The sequence below is a fragment of the Saccopteryx leptura genome, chromosome 2 (genome assembly GCF_036850995.1).
Source record: "Saccopteryx leptura isolate mSacLep1 chromosome 2, mSacLep1_pri_phased_curated, whole genome shotgun sequence".
NCBI classification, from domain to species: domain Eukaryota; kingdom Metazoa; phylum Chordata; class Mammalia; order Chiroptera; family Emballonuridae; genus Saccopteryx; species Saccopteryx leptura.
Window position 1 is genome coordinate 29453790 of NC_089504.1, and position 22654 is coordinate 29476443.

The window sequence follows — 22654 nt, forward strand, 5'->3', positions numbered from 1 at the left end:
GAATGGTGGAGTCTTGGTAGCATTGTGCGGGGTGAAATAAGCGAATCAGAAAAAAACAGGAACTGCAGGATTCCATACATTGGTGGGACATAAAAGCGAGACTAAGAGGCATGGACAGGAGTGTGGTGGCTATGGGGGGTGGGGGGAGGGAAGGAGGGAGAGGGGGAGGGGAAGGGGTACAGAGAGAACTGGATGGAGGGTGGCGGAGGATGATCTCGCTTCGGGTGATGGGTATGCAACAGAACTAAATGACAAGATAACCTGGAAATGTTTTCTTTGAATGTATGTACCCTGATTTATTGATGTCACCCCATTAAAATAAAAATTTATTTTTAAAAAAAAAAAAAAAAAGAGAGAGAAAAAAAAGAGGGAACCACTAAAAGAAGAAAAAAGAAAAAAGAGAGAGAGAGAGAGAGAGAGAGAGAGAGTTAAGGGTTTTGGAGTGCAACCCTCATAGAGAGAAAGAAAGAGGAAAGAAAAGATAATGGGAGATGTAACACTTATGGGTAGTGTAGTTCAAGGGGAGGAGAGAGTAAAACCGGTAGTGAGTTAAACGACCAAATTGGAGGAGGAAAAAAAAAGAAAAAGAAAAAAAAAATCAAGGATGAAGATAAGAGAAACAAACGAACAAATATAATAAAATGGGATAGGTTATAAAGTCTGCGGATTATTCTGATTTTGAGAGGTTATCTTCTTGCTTTTTCTTTTCTCTCCCTCTTCCTGGTCGGTGACTCTGTACCCCGGGTTCTGCCCCTTTGGCACGCTCAGGTAGAGGTTTGCAGTTGATAAGTCTCTATGGCGATGCCATGTATTGTGCTTCAGTCTTGTTGGCAGTCGAGGCTCATTAGCATTTATAGGCTCCGACAGTGAGAGAGTCCGTGTTCCAGGAGCCTCTCTCCTAGTCTTTCCTTCCTCAATTAGTAGCCTGAGAATCCAGCTATGGGGTTGCTGCTGCCTCTGCCTGGATAGTAAGAGGCTCAAAGAGCTGGCAACTCCCCACTCTATTCCCACTCAGCACAGGGCTCTGGGTAAGGCTCAGTCAGTCAGAGCCGCTAGCATAATTAGCCGGGGCTTCCGCCTACTCAAAGACCTCTGGCTCTGCCACTCTGTCCGGTAACACGGGCGGGTCTGCACGCAGACCAGGATGTTAGACCGGAAGTCTCGCCCTCTGAGTGAAACCCCCCGCCCGCACTGAAAAGTTCCAGTGTTGGAATTGGCTCTCGCTCCGTCCCCGTGTGCGGCTTTTTCAAGACGCTGGGGCAGCCCGTGACTCCGCCCTCAGCCCACACAAAGGCCCCCGACTCTGCCCCTCCGTGGGACAACACGGGCTCCCACTCCAGAGGTGCTGGGAGGAGTCTCCTGCCCACTCTCCGTGCGCGCAGACCAGGATGTGAGGCCGGAGTCTCGCCCTCTGAGTGAAACCCCCCCGCCCGCACTGAAAAGTTCCAGTGTTGGAATTAGCTCTCGCTCCCTCCCCGTGTGCGGCTCTCCCCGGGTGCTGGGGCAGCCCGGAGGCTTTTGGCCCACACAAAGGCCTCTGACTCTGCCTCTCTGTGGAGTAACACGGGCACACCCTCTGGGGGCTTTGGAAGGAATCTCTCGCCCACTATGCGCCTACCAGGGGATCAGGTAAAATGGCTGCCCTGCTTGTCTTTCTTTGTCTGGGTTTGGCGCGAGTGTTAGCTGTATTGCCCGGGTTGTCACAGGAACAGTTTTTCCTTGGCTTGGATCTCCGTGCCACAGCCTGGTTCGGCCATTTGTGCCGCGGCCTGGATCTATTCACCCCCTTTGCCTGCCTTAGTTTCTATATTCTGTTTCCAGTGAAAATCGCCCTGTTTAGGTTAGTGAGGAAGGCGGAGCATTTCTTACTCCTTATTTCCTTCGGGGTTTGGTTATATATTTAGCCTATTTTTCGCTCGATCATACCTTTGGGTGTATTGCAAAACACCTGGAGGCTCCAAGGATAGGTTTTTCTGTTTCTGGTTGAAGATCTTGTTGAGGTTTGGGGGAGATTTATCGGTATCGCTTCCTACCCCACCATTACTCTCCCTTCACCTTTCATAATGCAACACACCTCACCTCTTGCAACCACCAGTTCATTCTGTGACTAAGTCTGTTTCTATTGTTTGTCCATTTATTTTATTTCTTAGATTCCACATATAAATATTGAAATTATATGGTACTTGTCTTTCTTAGTTCACTAAGACCCTCTAGGTCCAACCAGCCGTCTCAAATGGTAAGGTATTTTCTATGGCTAAGTAATATTCCATTGAATCTTTGCAACACTACTTTATCCACTGTTTTATTGATGGGTACTTGGGTTGCTTGCATATCTTGGCTATTGTAAATAATGCTGCAATGAACATAAAGGTGCATACAGTCTTTCAAATTAGTGTTTTAGGTTTCTTTGAATGCCCTTAAGTGGAATCACTGTGTCATAGGAAGTCCCATTTTTAATTTTTGAGGAACCTCTATACTGTTTTCCAAAGTAGCAGAACCAATCTGCATTCCCAGTACCAGTGCATGAGGATTCCTGTTTCTCCACATTCTGGCCAACACTTGTTTATTGACTTATTCTGAGAGGTATGAGGTGATGTCTTATGGTTTTAATTTGTATTTCTGATTAGTGACACAGCATTAAAAAAAAAACCTGTGAATAAATTTAAGAGGTAAAACACCTGTACTCACAATAATTATAAGATACTAAAGAAAGAAGCTGAAGGTACAAATAAATGCAAGCATAAACTGTCCTCATGGATAGGAAGAATTAACATTATTAAAATGTCATACTATTTAAAACAATCTATAGATTAAACACAATTACTAGAACATTGTTCTAGTTCATTTTCAAAGAACTAAAATAATCCAATAATTTTATGGAACCACAAAAGAAACTGAATAGCCCAGCAATCTTGAAGAACAAAGTTGGAGGTATCACACTACCTGATATTAAAATATATAAAGCCACAATAATCAAAACAGCATGGCACTGGCATAAAAAGACATACAGATCAGTTGAGAATATGTAGATAAGAATACTTAGTATTAGATCATGTAATATTCTTTGACGCTAAAAAAATGAGACAATAGTTTCTTAAAAGTTGCAATGTTGAATTTGAGACCATACCAAAAAGGTTCTCATACTGTAACATTAAAAACTCTATTGGTCTCTACTGTATTTAGAATGGCTGTCTTATTCACGCAGGTTTTTATAGCAATTCACATTGGACACTGGAAAATACCACTCACTAAGTTATGCAGATCTTCACTATATTAACACATTTCATAATACAATATAAAACGCACACCTGACTGAGTGGTGGCATAGTGGCTGGAGCGTCAGCCTGGGAGGCTGAGACCCAGGTGTGAAACCCTGAGGTCACTGGCTTGAGCGTGGAATCACAGACACGACCCCATGGTCACTGGCTTGAGCAAGGGGTCACTGGCTCAGCTGGAGCCCCCCCCCAAGGCATGTTTGAGAACGCAATCAATGAACTAAGGTGCCGCAACTACAAGTTGAGGGTTCTCATCTCTCTCCCTTCCTGTCTGTCCCTCTCTTAAAAAAAGGAAAAAAAAATCCTATCAATATTACCACCAGTATTAGAAAAGTCTTTTAAGTATTGAGAAGTTGTCAAGTTCACAATGATGAATACAAGTTTGCCAAAATTCTAATTTTCATTTGAAAGGTACAATTTTATTATTTGCAACAAATATGTCAGGTTCTTATGACAGGATCACTTTGTTCATTATTGAAAAATACTATAGACTTAATAACCAAATTTGTCTTAGTCTTATATTCAAGTAAGAAATGGTATCCCATGAAAAATAAATGCAGTTAATTCAGACCCCAACTGAAATAACTGCATTTCTGCAAAATACCCATCATGTTTTATGCATATGTACATTATACATAATTCCCATTTTATCATTTCAATTATTAAAAATGTATACTCAGCAGGTTGATATGTTTTACATCTTCATCAAAGACACTTAACTGACATTAAAAAATTCAGCTACATGGTAATGAAAACTACCACTTGTGTGTTGTACTGCCTTTATTTGTGTGTGCATGAAAGGTCAACGTTTGTTTTTCTACAGAAGTATCTAGCCATCAATGCCATCATTTAAAACAACTTGACAATAGATTATTGCTTATAAATGTTAGATTCAATTTGCTTATATTTTCAGGACTTTTGAGGACTAGAGTCCTACCATCTTCTTGTTTTGTTAATGTCTCTGTCAAGTTTTAGCATTAGAAAAATACTGGCCTCATAAAAAAGGATATAAGAATTCCCTCCCCATCTATTTTCTGAAAGACTTTGTGTAAGACTGATGCTATTTTCCCCGTTAATGGTAACACTGACAATATTAAAATGATACAAATGATCCCTGACCATAACAAAATTAAACTAGAAATCCGTTAAGAAAAAGCTACCTGAAAAATCCCAAGTGTAACTGGCAATTAAAAAATACACTCCAAAAACACCAAAACACTTCCCAATTCACTTTTTAAAGCTAGTATTACCCTGAAACCAAATTAAGGTGGTAGGAAAAAAGAAATCTACACGAAAATACATAAAAATCATGACCAAATTTTTAGCATATAAAAAGAATTATATACCATGAGCAGGTGGGGTTTATTCCAGGGACACAACACTGGTTTAACAGTCAAAACTGAAACAATGTAATTCATAATACTAACTGGCTAAAAATGTTACATATCATTTCAATGTAGAAAAAGCATTTGACAAAATTCAACATTCATCCATGATAAAACCATGATCAAACCAGGGAGAGAAGGGAACTTCTGTAACTTGATAAAGAACATTGAAAGCTAATATTATGTTTAGTGGTGACAGACTGATTAATTCTGGGAAAAACACACCTATGCCATTACTTCTACAGGTAAGAAAAGGAAATGAAAAGCATATACAATAGATCAAAAGGGAAACACTGCTTGACGAATGGTGGCCTGTGATTCTCCCAGTATACTGGAAGAGGGACTCTCAAGTCTGGGCTTTTGCAGTTGTTGGTGTACTTGAAATGCTCAAACAAAAACAAGGAATCCTCTCTACAAATGTGTGAGGTTCTCCCACAGGTAATTTTCACATGTTGTGATACCACTCATCCAGGTAACCCTTAAATTTATTATGAACAATAAATACAAATGTTCAAGCTGTCAGAGCTAGTTCTGGAGGCCAAGCGCCAACATCTGCATCTTGGCTCTGCCACTAAACTGTTAACACTGTGGGCAAGTTTCTCAACCTCTCCGTTCACTTCAATTTCCTCAATTATATAATGCTGCAACAACAGTACTCACCTCCATGGGTTACTACAGGATTACATGTGAAAATATGTGCATGTGAGAATAGTATTTGATGCAGAGAAAGAGTTCAATCAATGTTACTCATATTATTACAGATGTGTGAAATAAATGTCCGCAGCCTACTTAATATCTTCCTTCTAATCAAAGAATAACCTTAACACAAAAAGTTAATGTTTAAGGATTTTCATCAAAGAGCAAAGTATAGATAAGATAAAATTAGAAAAGCAAGCAAATAGAAAATTTGTAGCAGAGGGAAATTTGTACATACTGCAAAATATTCAAGCCCAGCAATTATTTATACAATGCTAGTTTAAACAGCAACGCAGTACCGTTTTATAGCTAGTGAATGACAAGTATTAAAACTAACACCCCGTGTTGACTATTGTGGTCAACAGGTAAACTTACTGGTGACAATGTAAATTGATATAATTGTTTTGGTAAACAATCTACAATACATCTGAAAGAAAATAAAAAGCTTCTTACGTCAGTTAAGTGTAATATTGGGCTGTCACTCAGCATTTACACCTTTGTCGTCCCCCCCAAGTCAGAACTAATCCCAGTCAGTTCTTTCCAGTGTATCCCATCACAGCTGCCTGGGCGTTATCTGACATCCTCACATATGTATGAGGACAGAGAATGAGAAATGTTAAACCCAGGGTCAAGAAGCATGAGCATATATTATATTAGGGAAAGGATGTAGGATCAAAGAACATACCCAAGATCCTATTAGATCATATCAGAGCTTTCAAGATTCAGTTTGGAGACACTGGTGGTATACCTATACTCTTCTAGATAACAACTATTCTTAGGGTGTTTGTTAGTACAGTCTTTTGAGAAATGTTATCTTTTTGATCAGGAAAGCAGAAGACACTAAGAAATACAATAATCATCAAACTTTGAGTCTTTTTGGTAGAACAGAGGGAGGAAAAGATAAATTTGGCTTGGTCCATTGTTCTACATTTTCTCTCACTAATACAGTTACTGATTGCATTATGAAAAAGCTGACAAAAATATCTGAAAACACTGGGAGACTTCAGATAAAGCTGCGCCAAAAGTAGTATGAAACATACCATCTAAGCTCCTACTGAAATATACATAAAGGTGTTTTTTAAAAATGTATGAATGCACAGATCCATCTAAGCATATAGAAACATGATATTCAAACATAAAATGGGAACTAGGATCTTGAAAGATTTCTGTCATTAGAGCCTAAATCAGGGACCTACATTGTGTCCTCAAGGAACTAATCACAAATAGCTCAGAAGATGCTCGATACCTTTCTCTGTTCCCTTTGTTGCTTTATATTCTTTACTTGAATGACTATTAGCAATAGAAAACACATTAATATTATGTTAGGAATTAAATGAAAAGCTGATTATCAGCTAAATTTATCCTATGACCTAATTTCATCTGATTCTTTGTATTTTTGCTTTTGCAAACAGAATTTCCAACAACCAGGTTTCTCAGGCTCCCTAATATATAAAAGACTAGTGTAAGAAAAATAACTGATGACATGCATAAAATCACAATCACAGTAATTGGGCCATAGTTACATTAAGTAAGAAAAGTAGAATCATGCTCATTTATAAGTAATTATATAAAGGAAGAGAAAATATGGGTCAAGCAACAAAATAACATTAAATCTTTATATAAACAAATTAGATAAATCCCAAGTTCTTAAAAAGTTTGTTTAACAAACAGGTCAAGGTGAAGGAGTCAATTTATACAGGTCACTTCCGCGCATGATCACTTGGGGCCTTTCGCCTTGGGTTTGGCTTCCTTTGGAACCTTTCCATTTTGACTTTGCGTAAATCTGGCTACTGTAGAAACACCATCCACAAACTTGATTTTGAAAAGGACGTTTGCATTGTTGAACATACCTTCTTTTAGGGACACCACAATGAACTTAAAGAAAAAAAAAAACAGAAAAAATAATTTTTGTAATAATCTTGAAAAAGTTCACTTTTTTAAAAAAATAAATGGAGTTAAAGAATTGATTGTAGATATTTTTATTTTATTTCTTTCGATGCTTGGTTCCAAGCAAACATATATCCTCAAATGTAGGTAACAACTAGTTTTAATATCAGGCACCTAAGTTAATTCTAAGCTTCCCATATTTGGTTTTAGGAGGCTCTCAATTTTACCTTGTGCGCTTCATTACCCAAGTTTTACACTTCCTGCTAGCTGACTGCTTGTTGCTATCTTCTGTAGCTGACAACTGTTTTATTGCTGGCTCTAAGTGCCCTGGTGAAACATTTTTCTCTGTGATATTTTAATAATATCAAGGCTTCACGTTCCTACATTACCACCAGCTCAAATGGAACATTTGTATTTGTTGCCTGCTAAAAAACTGCCTTAACTACACTGTTGGCCCTGGCCGGTTGGTTTAATGGTAGACCGTTGGCCTGGCATGTGGAAGTCCCACTTTCGATTCCTGGTCAGGGCACACAGGAGAAGCGCCCATCTGCTTCTCCACCCTTCCCCCCTCCCCATCTCTCTTTCTCTTCCCCTCCCACAGGCATAGCTGGAATGGTTGGAGCAAAGTGGGCCCCAGGCACTGAGGATGGCTCCATGGCCTCGCCTCAGGCGCTAAAATAGCTCCGAGCAGCGGCCCAGACAGGCAGAACATCGCCTGGTAGAGGGCTTGAGGGGCGGGTCCCAGCGGGAGCACATGCTGAATCAGTCTCTGCCTCCCTGCCTCTCACTTAATAAAAAAAAAGTATACTGTCTATGGTAACTATGATATGGGAACCCCCAGAGGTACACATGCATTATCTATAAATCATATTTGGCAGCTCCAGTTCAATAAGAAACTGTTTAGTAGAAAAGGGCTTTCTCTACTTTCTAGCCAGGAGAAACGAAGGGTCCACCACCGAGTGCCACATGACATTCTGACACAGGCAGAGCCCTGAGACATTCCTGTTTTGACCACGCTGGTCAGCTAGCCATAAAAAATAATTCCATTTAATCATCACTTAATTCCAAATGATGAAAATATCAGAGTCTCCTTCATGCTACAAAATCAATGATTGTAACGTCCGGCATTTTTCTTTAATGGGAAACCAAACCCTCTTTCATTTTAAACCCATATGAATAGCAATATACTATATATATATATCTCTAAAAAAACATACAATGCTTTTAGTATTTCTCAGTCTTAAACATCTTATTAATGATGACCATTACTAAGGAATAGTTTTATAAAAACAAGTACTATTACAGAGACATTTATAAAACTGTTGAACAGAGCCTCCTTCCTGGCTGTTACCTGCGAGTGTGTGAAGTGGGTGCGCAGCATCTGGCCAATGTTCTGGGTGTGGGACAGGTCCAAGGCCGCGTCCACCTCGTCCAGGATGTAAATCGGGGCTGGCTTGAAGAGCAGCATGGACAGTATTAATGACAGAGCCACTAAAGACCTAAGAAAAGAAGGTGGGAGAAAGCTGTCAAAACTTGACTGTATTAGTTTTTCCCAAAACACTGAAGCAATTCTGCTATCCTGTTATTATGAAAAGTACAGATTTAGCTGAGAGAGTCAGAGAAAAAAATAACCTTGAATTTCAAACTTCAACACTTTTATTAAAATGTTTTTTATTTTAGGCTTTCATTATTCCTCTCTTTAACAAGTTTCATTTTGAATAGAAATGGTTTATAATTTTCTTTCCAGTCAAATAATGATATTACATTTGGCATCTATATTTAAGAAAAATATTAATGTTAATAGTTTCTGCCTGAGTAGGCGGTGGCACAGTCCTGGGATGCTGAGAACCCAGGTCTGAAACCCCGTGATCACCAGCTTCACTGTGAGGTCATAGGCATGACCCCGTGGTAGCTAGCTTGAAGCCCAAGGTCGCTGGCTTGACAAGGGGACAATGGCTTGACTGGAGTGCCCCTGGTCAAGGCACATATGAGAAGCAATCAGTGAACAACTAAGGAGCTGCAACAAAGAATTGATACTTCTCATCTCTCTCCCTTTCTATCTGTCCGTCTCTTTGTTTGTCCTTTCTCCCGAAAAAAAAAAAAAAAAAAGTTTCCTTCCACCACTGCACAAATGCCTACGTGGCAGGTGACTAAGGGCTATACACTTGTTAAAGTAACAGCTACTGTCTTGGTAACAATGTAACTGGTTTTGATGCCCTCTTTCTAACTTTTACTATGTACACATCCATGTGCACACACACTATCAACTTTTTTACTGGCACCATTTGACTAAGCTGCATAGATTATGGCCCATTACTCTAAATACCGTACTTCAGTGCCAAGTTTATGCAATCCTTATGTGATGGTTAATTCTGTGTCAACCTGACTGAATCGCAGTGCCCAGATACCTGACTAAACATTCTTTCTGGGTGTGCCAGTGAGGGTGTTTCTGGACGGGAACAGCATGTGAACTGGAACTGAGTCAAGAGTCTGCCCATTCAGCCGCCGAGAGAGCAAAGAGCATAAAGGCAGAGGAAAGCGCTCTTCCCTTCCTACCTGATGACTGTATTTGGGATGTGAATATTCTGCTCAATGCTCCTAGTTTGAAGGTCTTCACACTCACCAGACTGAATTACACTACTGGCTTTCCTGGGTCTCTAGTCTGCAGATAGTAAATGAGTGACTTCTCAGCTTCCACAATAAAATGAGTCAATTCCTCCTAATAAATCTATTCACACACATATGTGTGTATATAAAATCTCTTATTGGTTCTTTTTCTCTGGAGAATGGTAATACATCTTATTTAAAATTTATTGTCATGCCCTCTTAGATTCTGCAGCTCTCATAGTTCTCTTCTAGCTAACCATACTAGTTAACAGGTAGCTATTTTCTTTCTTTCTTTTTTTTTTCTGTTTTTCTGAAGCTGGAAACAGGGAGGCAGTCAGACAGACTCCTGCATGCGCCCGACCAGGATCCACCCGGCACGCCCACCAGGGGGCGTCGCTCTGTCGTGACCAGAGCCAGTCTAGCGCCTGGGGCAGAGGCCAAGGAGCCATCCCCAGCGCCTGGGCCATCTTTTGCTCCAATGGAGCCTCGGCTGCGGGAGGGGAAGAGAAAGACAGAGAGGAAGGAGAGGGGGAGGGGTGGAGAAGCAGATGGGCGCCTCTCCTGTGTGCCCTGGCCGGGAATCGAACCCGGGACTTCCAACAGGTAGCTATTTTCATTCTAATCTGGTATAAAGAATCATATTAATTTTTATAACATTTTATAAGAAAGCCTTGTTTATTTTAAATACAAGACATTTACAATTATTCAACATTATTATAAGAGTTACAAGAACATTGTAACACACTTACTGTAGAAGCCGATATACCTCCAGCATGCAGCACTAGAACGCACTGTCACCCTAATGCTCACTGCACGCCACGACCAGGGGATGGATTAGGAAACATGTAAGAGGGGGCAGAGGAAATGTGCACAAGTAGAGGAGGATCTAGAAAGGTGAAACCAAAATGTCTAGCAAAGGAAATGAATGAAATGGTACAATAAAAACAAATAACAGTGAGACAGAAATCTGCCTCTACTGAAGGTAGCTGAGGTCATTCAAGCAACCTAAAATTATTATTTTTTGTATTTTTCTGAAGTTAGAAGCGGGGAGGCAGTCTGACAGACTCCCGCATGCGCCCAATCATGATCCACCCAGCATGCCCACCAGAGGGTGATGCTCTGCCCATCTGAGGTGTCACTCTGTTGCCACCATAGTCATTCTAGCGCCTGAGGCAAAGCATGGAGTCGTCCCCAGCGCCTGGGACAACTTTGCTCCAATGGAGCTGTGGCTAAAGGAAGGGAAGAGAGAGACAGAGAGGAAGGAGAGGGGGAAGTGTGGAGAAGCAGATGGGCGCTTCTCCTGTGTGCCGTGGCTGGGAATTGAAACCCAGGACTTCCACACACTGGGCTGATGCGCTACCATTGAGCCTACCGGCCAGGGCTGCAACCTAAAATTATTTTTAATTGACTTTCTATGAACCAAATGTTTAAGGCATTGATTGAGCTTTCAACTTCCTCATTCAGAAAAAAAAATCTCACCAACAGTTAAAATAATTTGGATAGGCCCTGGCTGGTTGGCTCAGCGGTAGAGCGTCGGCCTGGCGTGCAGGGGACCCGGGTTCGATTCCCGGCCAGGGCACATAGGAGAAGCGCCCATTTGCTTCTCCACCCCCCCCCCCCCTTCCTCTCTGTCTCTCTCTTCCCCTCCCGCAGCCAAGGCTCCATTGGAGCAAAAATGGCCCGGGCGCTGGGGATGGCTCCTTGGCCTCTGCCCCAGGCGCTAGAGTGGCTCTGGTCGCGGCAGAGCGACGCCCCGGAGGGGCAGAGCATCGTCCCCCTGGTGGGCAGAGCATCGCCCCTGGTGGGCGTGCCAGGTGGATCCCGGTCGGGTGCATGCGGGAGTCTGTCTGACTGCCTCTCCCCGTTTCCAGCTTCAGAAAAATACAAAATAATAATAATAATAATAATTTGGATAGTGGTATAAATACAAATAATTTTATATCATCTTAATTATGGAAATAAGTTTTAGGTCCCAATATCAAAATAAACATACATTTTCTGTTTTCCTCAAAGTATTTTCTCGGACTTTGGCAAAAGCTCTTAAAGATACTGGGACCTAAACTGTGGAATTCAATTTTGGTTGACAGGCAGCAGAAACTCAAAGTATCTAGGAATTTTATCAATAACAAATACAGACTGGATTGCTAGTCTACTCATAAAAAATGACAATGGATTCCATAAAGAAAATGAACAAGTCCTAATATTTTCTATATATGTAAGAGAAGAGTAATGATGGCATTACAGGGCACATGAGAATAATTCAAGGTCTATGGATCGTATCCTGCAGGGGGAAAAAATTAATAACCATCTTCAATTATATTAATATTCACAATTTTCTCTTAAAAGGTTTTAGCTCTCTGCAGGTAGGGAGTTAGGCCACTTGACCTTGAGTTTCTCTTGTTATGGTGATAGCCTTGTTACTTCTGGCAACGGTTTAAGATTTTTCTTCTAATCACTGGCATATAAAACCACAGCAATTTTATACGACATGCCTTGTCATGTCTTTGTAGTGAGATATGTGTGGGGTGGGGTGTATGTTTATCCTACCTAAGGTTAACAGAAATCAAGTAAGTAGGTTTACAGAATTTATCAACTTGGAAAATTTGGGACCATTATTTCTTCAAGTACTTTTCTGTTTGGCCTTTCTTTCCTCTTGGAACTCCACCGCATGTATATGATGGCTTAATATCCACAGGTCACTGAAGCTATACTTGTTTCTAGTGTTTTGTGTTTCTTGGGTCAGCTTGAATAGATTCTATTGCTAGATCTTAAAATTTACTCATTTCTTTTACGTTGTCTAATTTAATGTATAATCTCATGCATGAACTTTTCCTTTCAGGCACATTTTTTATCTCTAGAAGTTTCACTTGCTACTTCTTTTAAAAAGTTTCCATTTCTCTCATCACATTCTTTTTTTCTTGTAATTCTTAGGAATAGTTGATGTAACTATTTACCTTTCTTATCTGCTAGTTTTATCACCTATCATTTCTAGGTATGTTTTCATTGGTTGATTATTTCCCTATGGTATGAGTCATTTTGTTGATTTGTCTATTAATTTTTATAAGATGCTGGACACCTATGTTGTTCAGAGTCTGTTTTGCTGTCTTTCTTTAAAGAATGTTGGGCTTTGTTCTAAGAAACAAGTTATATGCAGGTCAGCTTTATTCTTTAATTCCTTCAATTACTTTGCTAAGGTGCATCTAGAGTAGCTTTCCCTTCAGGGAGAACAGACCTAATGCTATGCTGTCTATGCTGTAGCTCACGGGAGCCTCCCAAATGTGCATTCCAGAAACTGCTCCCAGAAAGAAAGGGAGGTCAACAGCACTTTCATTTCCTTTCTCAAGTACATATTCCTGGGCTACTCATTTGCCAATGTCTGAAAATAATTGTTTTTCATACATTTTATCTAGTTTGTAGTTGATTTCATTTCCTTTGTTGCCTACTATTTTAATCAAATGTTCTAACTAAAGTGTATAGTCTTACATAGTGGTTCCTCAAATTCTATGTATATGCAAGTAGAGCTAAGCAATGCAAAACTGAAATAAAATTGGTAAGCAAGGAGATGATGGATTATAATAGAGTAAGAGGAATCAGGAATTGCAATATAACTAAGGGCTTACTCACCTCTGACCACCACTAAGTTCAGTTAGGTTTTCTTTCCAAGTGTTTCCTAGGGCAACCCTGAACTCCAGACCGTCCAGCACAGTGTGCCCCTCTGGGGGTGCGAGCATAGCATTAGCACCAGGCAGAAGTGTAGAGAAAATAGACCCAAAGTCTTTGTTCACCTGGGTAAAAAAAAAATATTTAAATATCATGTTTTCTAAAACATCAAACATTGACATGTGTATATTAGAGCCCAGCAGTGCATTTTGTTGTTTGTTCCTCTAACCTAGGGTCGGCAAGTTATGGCTCATGTGACAAATCTGGCAATACTCAATTCACTTATATATTTTCTATGGCTGCAAGCACTATAACAATGAGTCTAGTAGTTACAACAGAGACTATTTGGCTCACAAAACCAAAAAAAATAAGAATAATCTTTTCCTTTACAGAAAGTTTGCTGAGCCCTATTCTACTTCCAGAGGGAGCTAGAGGCTGTAGCTCAACTCGACCCTTAAGTTTTGATAGTTTTATAGGCCATAATGCAGGAATCATCAGAGACAAACAGTGTACAATATAGGAGAGTAAACTTGTGGATAGAGAAACAAAGACAAAACAAAAACTCTTCTGCCACAAAACGTTCTCTTAAAAACTTGTTTTCTGTTAACTGGTATGGTAGATGGGACTGTGGTTATCAGCTAACCTTAAAAATTCTAGGATAGGCCCTGGCCAGTTTACTCAGTAGAGTAGACAGAATGTCAGCCTGGCATATGGACGTCCCAAGTCAGGGTACACATGAGAAGCAACCATCTGCTTCTCTTCCTCTTCCCTCCCCTTTCTCTCTCTTTCCCTCTCACAGCCACTGACTTGATTGGTTCAAGTGTGGCCCTGGGTGCTGAGGATAGCTCAGTTGGTTCAAGCATCAGTCCTAGTTGGGGTTGCTGGCTGAATCCCGGTTGGGGTGCATGCAAGAGTCTGTCTCTCTATCTCCCCTACTATCACTAAAAGAAAGAAAAAAGTCCTTGTAAAATCAGGATGGCTCTAAGAGACAAAGAGGTATGAAATCAAACAACCAAATCTTTCAAGGTTTTCAATGGTCTTTTTATGCTTCTTCTCATAGCCAAAAAAGTGAGGTTTCAAGGGACAGGAAAAGGATTGGACCCCAAGAAAAAAGGCTAAAGAAGCTGTGTGGCCTATCTTCATCAAGCTACAGTAGGAAATTACAGAGACTTAAGACCAATGATGCAGCTTATAATTGGGTAATTTTTGTGCATATACACTTGATGATTTGCGAATTCGGCCATCTGTTCTCAAAGACATGACTAATAACCTTAGAGTTTAGCAGACACTGTGACAGTGTATACACACACCACACACCCATAGATCTGATAGCCATGTTCTCTAGGAAAATCTCCAAGTTCAAGTAGAGACCTGAAGGAAAATATACTTTTTTATGAGTATTTTAGGTAATGAGAACTCTCCTAGACCCAAGCAGTGTTCCTGAACATGGACTTACTAAGGAATACATATTTTAAGAACACCTATACACATGCTCAGTAATACCATACTACAGAGAACGGAGGTGCTAGTTTTATCTGGGAGGACGCTCAGGGGCAGGCAAGGTTCATCTCAATGGGGAGACAACCATGTCTCTTTTAGGAGAGCGGGAAAATAGCAGAATAATTTATAAACACCCTAGGTTCTTTCTCTTTTTTAAAAAAACTTTTGGCCAGACAAGAGAGAGACACTCAGAACTAAGAAAATGGAATGCTACTAAACCCTCAACATGGCCATGAACTCCATATATAAATTCCTCCAAAGGGGAAATGAGAAACTAACTTATCAATTAATGGGCAAAGAAGATTATAGCCTTGTCCTGATAGAAAATGAAGTATATTCATGGGTAAACATAAAGATAAAATACAATCAAATTTTGAAAATCCAATGAGGCTAAGAAGGGGACAAAAATACAGTGACTAAAATGCTCTGGCTTTGTGAATCAAGTGTACTTAAAGCCAGAGGGAAGTACATAATACTATAATACTGATAATATGTACCTCATTAGGTTTCTGTGAAGATTAAACTAAATATTAATATGAGAATAATGCGCAACATAGGCACTCAACAAATTTACATGCTTTGTGAGAAACTTGGATATTGGGAAGGAATCAATCTAAAGAGTAAATCTATACTAGCACTAAATCCGGGAACCTTGCGGAAAACAAGAGACAAAACCTGTCAGATCCAATATTAAAATCCACATGTTGTACAAGAATAATGGGGTCCACTTTTGCATGTACTTTGAGACAGACAAACCCGACACTGAAAATAAGTTGTAGAACAGGAAAAACAAGGGGACTGGCAGGGATTAATTGTGCTGCTATAACTGAAGAGAAAGTTTCTATAGAATCAGGAGAAAAAGAGGCAAGATACTCAGTTAAATGCCAGAAGCACAGGATTGCTCAGGTACCAAGCAGCACAGTAACTATGTTCAGAATTTAATGAGAAAGTGTTTTTTGCTATGGTAGATATAGGAAAACTTCCACAAAAAAAGGTTAAGAAATTATCCTGAAAGAGACAAATATATACAGCAAGGGAAGTAGAAATATTGGTAAAAAAACCTTGAAATCTTCCAAAGTTGTCATAAAACAAAACAAAAATGTTAATTGGGATTTTTTTTTTAAATTAGAGTTCAGTAAAAAAGACTACAAAATGCCTTGTTTACTGTCCAATTCTTAAAGAGGAAGGGTGAAAGCAGTTAGCACCAAAAGAAAGCTTTAACTTTGGTACTACCAGTAATTTAGAAAGAGAATCCCAGCTTTTCCACCTTTGGCTACATAATTTTAAGTCTATTTCATTGTTGTAAGCTTTGGTTTCTTCATGTATAAAATGGGGATAATACCTACGAAAGTTATGGAATTGTTTTAAGATAATTCATGTAAGTGAACTAACTGAGTGGCAGTTTAATATGTGTTATCTAATATACTTATTAATCTAATGTACACAAAAATGCTTTGTTAAAAACCCATAGAATGCATATCTACGAATTCTGAAATGCAATTAATAATTTGTAAGTGGTAAGGAATATCCCAATCTTGCTATATAGAAACATTCTTAGAACTAACATTTGACCACCGTGAGTCTGGGTAAGAGGAACCATGGAAGTCATAACTAAAGGGGTCGCTGGGTAAGCTTTTCCAACCATTGAAAATGATACCACTCTCCAGTTTCAAGCAGAGGGTAATTGGGCAGTATCTAAGGCTTCTTCCAAATGTAAGAGCCTATGATCTCCTGGGAAGTAAAGGGGGACAGTTGTCCCCTTTAAGGTAGTACAAACTTGGCAAACAGTAAGAATAAAAAATGGGAGAAACCTAAAAAGTTAGGAAGGTAATATAATCTAGGAACCACTCACCATGAGTGAGTATGATGGAGTGACACAAACTTACCTTTCCAACTCAGTAGTAAAGTCCAAAAGGACAAAATGCATGAGGTCCAGGTTTTAATTAAATGTGAGCATGAGCTTCCTTCAAACACAAATCTGCCACTTCCAACTCATCTTACAGCATAAACCTACTGCCGACATTCTTCACCTTTGCCACACACAGAATAAATAATATTATTTTTTGGTTCAAATACCTTTTGCCAAGCAATATTCAGGGCTTGGTTTTTCTTCTGGTCAAGGTCTTCTATAGTTGCAAGGATTTTGGATTTGTCATTTTCTACAATTCTCTTCTTCTTCATCAAGTCATTATACTAACAAAACAAAAAGCATATATAATTTGAAAAATATAAAAAAAATTTTTTTTCTATTCTAAAATTCAGCCAGGAATAAAGACCATTATTTTATATACATTATATACAGTTTTATGTACCAAAAAGATATACTGTATTAACAGCTATAATGTAAACCACTTATGGGGAAAGTAAGTATCTCACCTATACAGTGTGTCCGTAAAGTCGTGGTGCACTTTTGACCGGTCACAGGAAAGCAATGATAGAAATGTGAAATCTGCACCAAATAAAAGGAAAACTCTCCCAGTTTCATACCTATTCAGTGCAGTTCGATGTGGGCTCACACACCGATTTTTTAGGGCTCCTTAGGTAGCTATCCTGTATAGCCTCTACAGACTCATCACTGACTGATGGCCTACCAGAACGGAGTTTCTCCACCCAAACTGCTGGTTTCCTTCAACTGCTTATCCCACCGAGTAATGTTATTCCTATGTGGTGGCGCTTCGTTATAAACGTGCTGATATTCACATTGCACTTTGGTCATGGATTTGAACTTAGCGAGCCACAGAACACACTGAACTTTCCTCTGTACCGTCCACATCTCGACTAGCATGGCCTTGGGCTGCTCCGCTGTATACACGGTATTATGTCATCATCTGTGCATGCGCACATGCTGCCACATCATCCTACAGAAACTGGGAGGGTTTTCCTTTTATGTGGTGCAGATTTCACATTTCTATCATCTTTCACATTGAGAATTTATAGGATAACCTCCTAAAACATTTTGACTCCACTAATATTCCATTACTTCCTAGCAGCCAAGGCACCCCCCCAAAAGTGTCATATGTAAGCTCAAACGTAGCCCTGCATACTTTCTTCTTGTTAGCCTTAGCAGTGACGTGAAATGTCAATTCTTCACTGTGATGTACAAATACTACTGACCCTGGCCTTGTTTTTTTTACCTGACTCTGGCATCACACTCCTCCCCTTGAACATAACAAGCTCACTGTAGGCTTATGGCCCCTGCACTGTCTTCCTGAACATTCTTCCGCTGTATCTGACCTACCTGCTATCTCAAGTTTCAGCTGGAACATAAAAACTTTAGTGATCTTTCCTGGTTAACATAGAAATTTTCTGAAAAACAATTTGAGGAAGGCTACAGAGAGTTAATTATACCATAACTAACAGAACTTCTTTAAGATCCTATTTTCCCTCAAAACCTCACATATCAAGGCCTCAAACTCTCCCTTAAAAATCCCAGCTAGTCCTGCTGGCTAGCTCCCTTGCTGTCCCTTCTTTAAGGCTAGGCTCCTAAGACCTCCCTACTCTCTTACCTTTTTTTTCTTTAGGTGAGAGGGGGATAGACTCACCACATGTGTCCTGACCAGGATCCACCCGGCAACCTGTCTTGGGCTGATGCTTGAGTACTAAGCTATTTTTAGTGACTGAGGCTAATACGCTCTGAGCAACCGAGCCATCCTCAGCATCTAAGGTCATGTTCCAACCAATCGAGCCACTGGCTACAGGAGGGGTAGAGGAAGAAAGGGTGGAGAGGGGGAGTGGCGGAAAATGCAGATGGTCACTTCTGTGTGTCCTGACTAGAAATCGAACCCGGGATGTCCATACACGGGCCAATGCCCTATCCACTGAGCCACCGGCCAGGGCCTAAATTTTTTTTTAATCTAATTCCTTGCATAATTCCATGTAGTAGTAGTTTCTTATGTGGACACACACGATAAAAAAAACAAAAAACCAAAGGTCATCTGTTTATCAATAATAGAGCTTTCCTCTCTGGAAGTGGTGATTTGATCAATTCTTTTTTTAAAAAAACTAGACCCAGTTATCATTATCTGATAAAAACAAACAAGTAAAAATTAACAAATTTCATGATGCTAAACAGCTCAAATTTAGGCCAATGGTTTACTTCCAAAAATATGCTATACATTGCAAATGGAGAAAGAAAAACTAGCACGAACATTTTACAGAGATCACAACACATACATTAGCCTGTTTGGTATCTAATATAATATAGATTCTTTGTAGATACTAATGCCAGTAAGATTTTTTTTTTAAAAACCCACTACAGCAAAATTTCTTAGAAGTAACTGAGCTTATCCTAAGTATTATACTTTTACAGAACTCTCATTAACTCTGTTACACAAATTCAAACAGTTTTACAGAATTAACGAAGGTATAGGGCATAATATATAATTACTCAGATTGCTAATTCCTACAGGGCTGTCAAGAATAGAGATTGCTTTCCCCTCTGCATTTTTCTAGTGACATGAAGAGATGGATAACATTATCCAGTAATAAGAGTACTAAAACAGAAGATGCTGTTCGATTTAGAGATTAGTAAAACAGTGGTTATGTATATGACATTTTTAATCACTAATTATATAATGGTTCCAGTATACACTCAGAGTTAAAAGGAAGATGGTAGATGTGGAATGACTGGTAAAGAAGCAGTATACCTTATTTTTGATGGCCTTTCAAGGTAAGTAAACAAATAATAACAATGTGAGGCATTAACATGGTAAGAAAGTACTGGGGGTCCTTGGGTTACAACACAGTTCCATTCCTCCAACAGTGACGTAACCCAAATTTTGGTCTAAGTTGAAACACACCCAATCTAAGTCACTTACCTATCCTAACACAGTTGTAAAACCATAATCTAGAACATAAAAACACAACTAAGCCACAGAAAAAGGAAATAAATACACTGTACTGCAGTGGTCTCCAACCTTTTTTGGGCCACGGACCGGTTTATGTCAGAAAATATTTTCACGGACCGGCCTTTAGGGTGGGACAGATAAATGCACAAAATAAAATTATGTGACCGGCGTAAAAACTATGGTATTTTTAAATATAATTGTCGAACTTACGAGACAAGCGTCAAGAGTGAGTCTTGGATGTAACAGAGGAAATCTGGTCATTTTTTAAAAATAAAACATCGTTCAGACTTAAATATAAATAGAACAGAAATAATGTAAGTTATTTGTTCTTTCTCTGTGGACCGGTACTGGGTCGTGGCCCGGGGTTTGGGGACCACTGCTGTACTGTACACTGTACTGCATCTTCTTCCACTGCACTCAACCTAAGCACTTCGCCCACGTAGTCTGTAAGTACAAGGCTAACAGCGTAAGCCAAAACACATCTCAGTTTAAGTTTTTACGGGAGTGAGCATTGTAAATTTGAAACGTATATTGAGACTGTCATAACCCGAGGACCCCTGTATTGTGCCTATATACCAAGCGTAAGATAAAGAATAGAACATATTTATGACAAAGGGCAAAGCCACCAAAAATATCACTCAAGGACAATAGAACATATAAACTGGTTCTGCAAAATGAATGAAATAGGAAAACAAAGACCTGTGAGGAGAGAAAAGGAAAGCCCAGAGCCTCAAACAATAGGCTGACCGTGGTAACTGTCTCAGAGCTTAGCAGACATCAACGCTGCACCTGCTCTACCAGGACCAGCCAGCCACAGGAAAGGGCTTACCCGCTCCTCTGCTTCCGTCAGCACATTCATAGCTCTCATGTTGACATTTCTTCCTAGTTTCTCTTTCATTTCTTGCAACTTCTGAAGTCTCTGACCAGCTTCTTTTGGGTTGTTTGTTTTGAAATCATAAGCGCTATTGGGCAGCCCAAAGAGGTGTCTGTCTGCTTTAATCCAGCCATAATCTTTCAACATTTTGGATACCTAGTCGCATATGATTAACAGAAGGATTTATCACTGCTTATAAACCTACATTTAAACCAGATTTCTTAAATATGTAGTTACTAAGTTTTTTAAATCAAACACTGGAGAAAAACCCCTATAGTAAGTATGAGTATTTTTACCTGGAGGATAGGCTAAAAATAAGAGGTTATATAGAAAAAATATCTTCCTATTACTTAGCATTACAAGAAAGCCAATGCAGGGAAATTCTTATAACATATATGTAAGACATTTAAATTGGAATGAAATTTGAGGTTTCTTCAGATTCTACCAAATTCAGTCATTGCTTCAAAAAAACTTGTGAAAGTTAAAATTCTTATAAGAATATTTAAATCACAGATTTGCTAAAATCACGGAAGCCTATTCCTGACTGATATACCTAGTAATTCTTCTCAGAATTACAATCTAAGTAAAAAAACCGTCCTAAACATAGATCCCATCCCCTCATCACTCACTCTCTTCTGACCAAGCTGAGGAAAATATATCTTCAGGTAACCAATTAAAAAATTTAAATATACTGCTTAAGGAAGACTTCTCTTGATTAGAATTAGTTAAGGTGGGTTCTGATTGGTAGAATCTGATACTTGTCAATTAGTTTATTCTTACTAATTCCCTGGGTATGAGCTCACCACTAGGCTCCAAAGTAAAATGATGATGTCTAATCTGTCCTCCCTGCTGATACATAAACTCTGTGGAGGCATTCTGTGTATGCTGCTCATCTTTGTATCTTCAGTGCCTGGCACAGTATCTGACAGTATGTCAGATATGCAGTACATATTTGCGAAACCGTGTATTTCACAAAACCCTGAGTTTTTAGCATTCTACTTCCACGCCCCTTTCCTTACCCCCTTAACTGTAATAAATCCCCTAGCAATCATCAGTACTAGCGTGTTCAATTACCAAATAGGCTAATGAGGAATCAATACTAATAAAATATTAGGATATAATGATGTGGCCATAAAAAATGTTTTTTAAACCAAGTAATGAACCCAAGCATGGCTCTTTCAGGGGCTGAGAAGACTTTATATGCTGTAATCTTTTTGAAGTTAAGTCTGTTGTACTTTTATGATGCTACAAAAGATTTAAAAGGCACCAAACTATTATATACTCTAAGAAAATATAATAGGCATGTATTTTCCTTAAAGCACTTAAGACACTGTGATCCACCAAAGGAAGAAGCTCGAGGGTGACCAGGCATGGCAATGGGTTTACGGTGGGCCCACCTCTGGGGGCCTCTCACAGTGGACCCAGGCCAGAGGACGCTTCAGCCTGGGCCCACTGCCCACCTCCCTTACCTGTGGGCTTCAGCCCTTCAGGTAAAGAAAAGAGGGGAGGGGAGGGGAGGAAGTGACCCAAAACAAAACAAAAACCTGTGAAATAATCTCAAAAAGATAACTGCGTGGTAAAACATCACATTTCAGATGAGAGTGCAAAATTGAGTATACTGATCTTGAGAAGGACATCCAGAAGCCAATTATGTTTGGAAGTTGCTTGTGTATGTAATTTCTTTGGCTTTACATTCAATGTAAAATAAGATAAAGAATATATGTTATTACTACTAATACATTAGCAATAGTTCTACGAACAATGGGAGAAGAAACAGCCATTTCCACGGGCGACCATTAAGTATGTAGTAAAAACATTTTGTAGATGGGAATGAATACCTGGAATTAAATTTAAAAACATTTGTGCCATTTGGTGAAAATGAGCCCTGCTGAGAAGCAGTTAACATAGCTGTACAGCTTCAAA

General features: G+C 39.5%; 1 protein-coding gene across 3 annotated transcripts in view; it reads right to left on the reverse strand.

Annotated features, from left to right (window-relative positions):
* Positions 1–2684: 2684 nt before the first annotated feature.
* SMC2 (structural maintenance of chromosomes 2) overlaps positions 2685–22654 on the reverse strand; it is a 73413-nt gene continuing 53443 nt past the window's right edge. For 2 of the 3 annotated variants that reach the window (XM_066367526.1, XM_066367525.1), the window contains exons 21-25: positions 20687–20887; positions 17087–17203; positions 13475–13635; positions 8595–8742; positions 2685–7231 (exon numbers count right to left, since the gene is read on the reverse strand). In XM_066367526.1, the coding sequence (XP_066223623.1) occupies positions 7073–7231; positions 8595–8742; positions 13475–13635; positions 17087–17203; positions 20687–20887 (786 nt within the window). In that variant the 3' untranslated portion in view covers positions 2685–7072. The remainder of the gene's footprint in view (positions 7232–8594; positions 8743–13474; positions 13636–17086; positions 17204–20686; positions 20888–22654) is intronic. The other variant, XM_066367524.1, reaches the window with a different exon arrangement.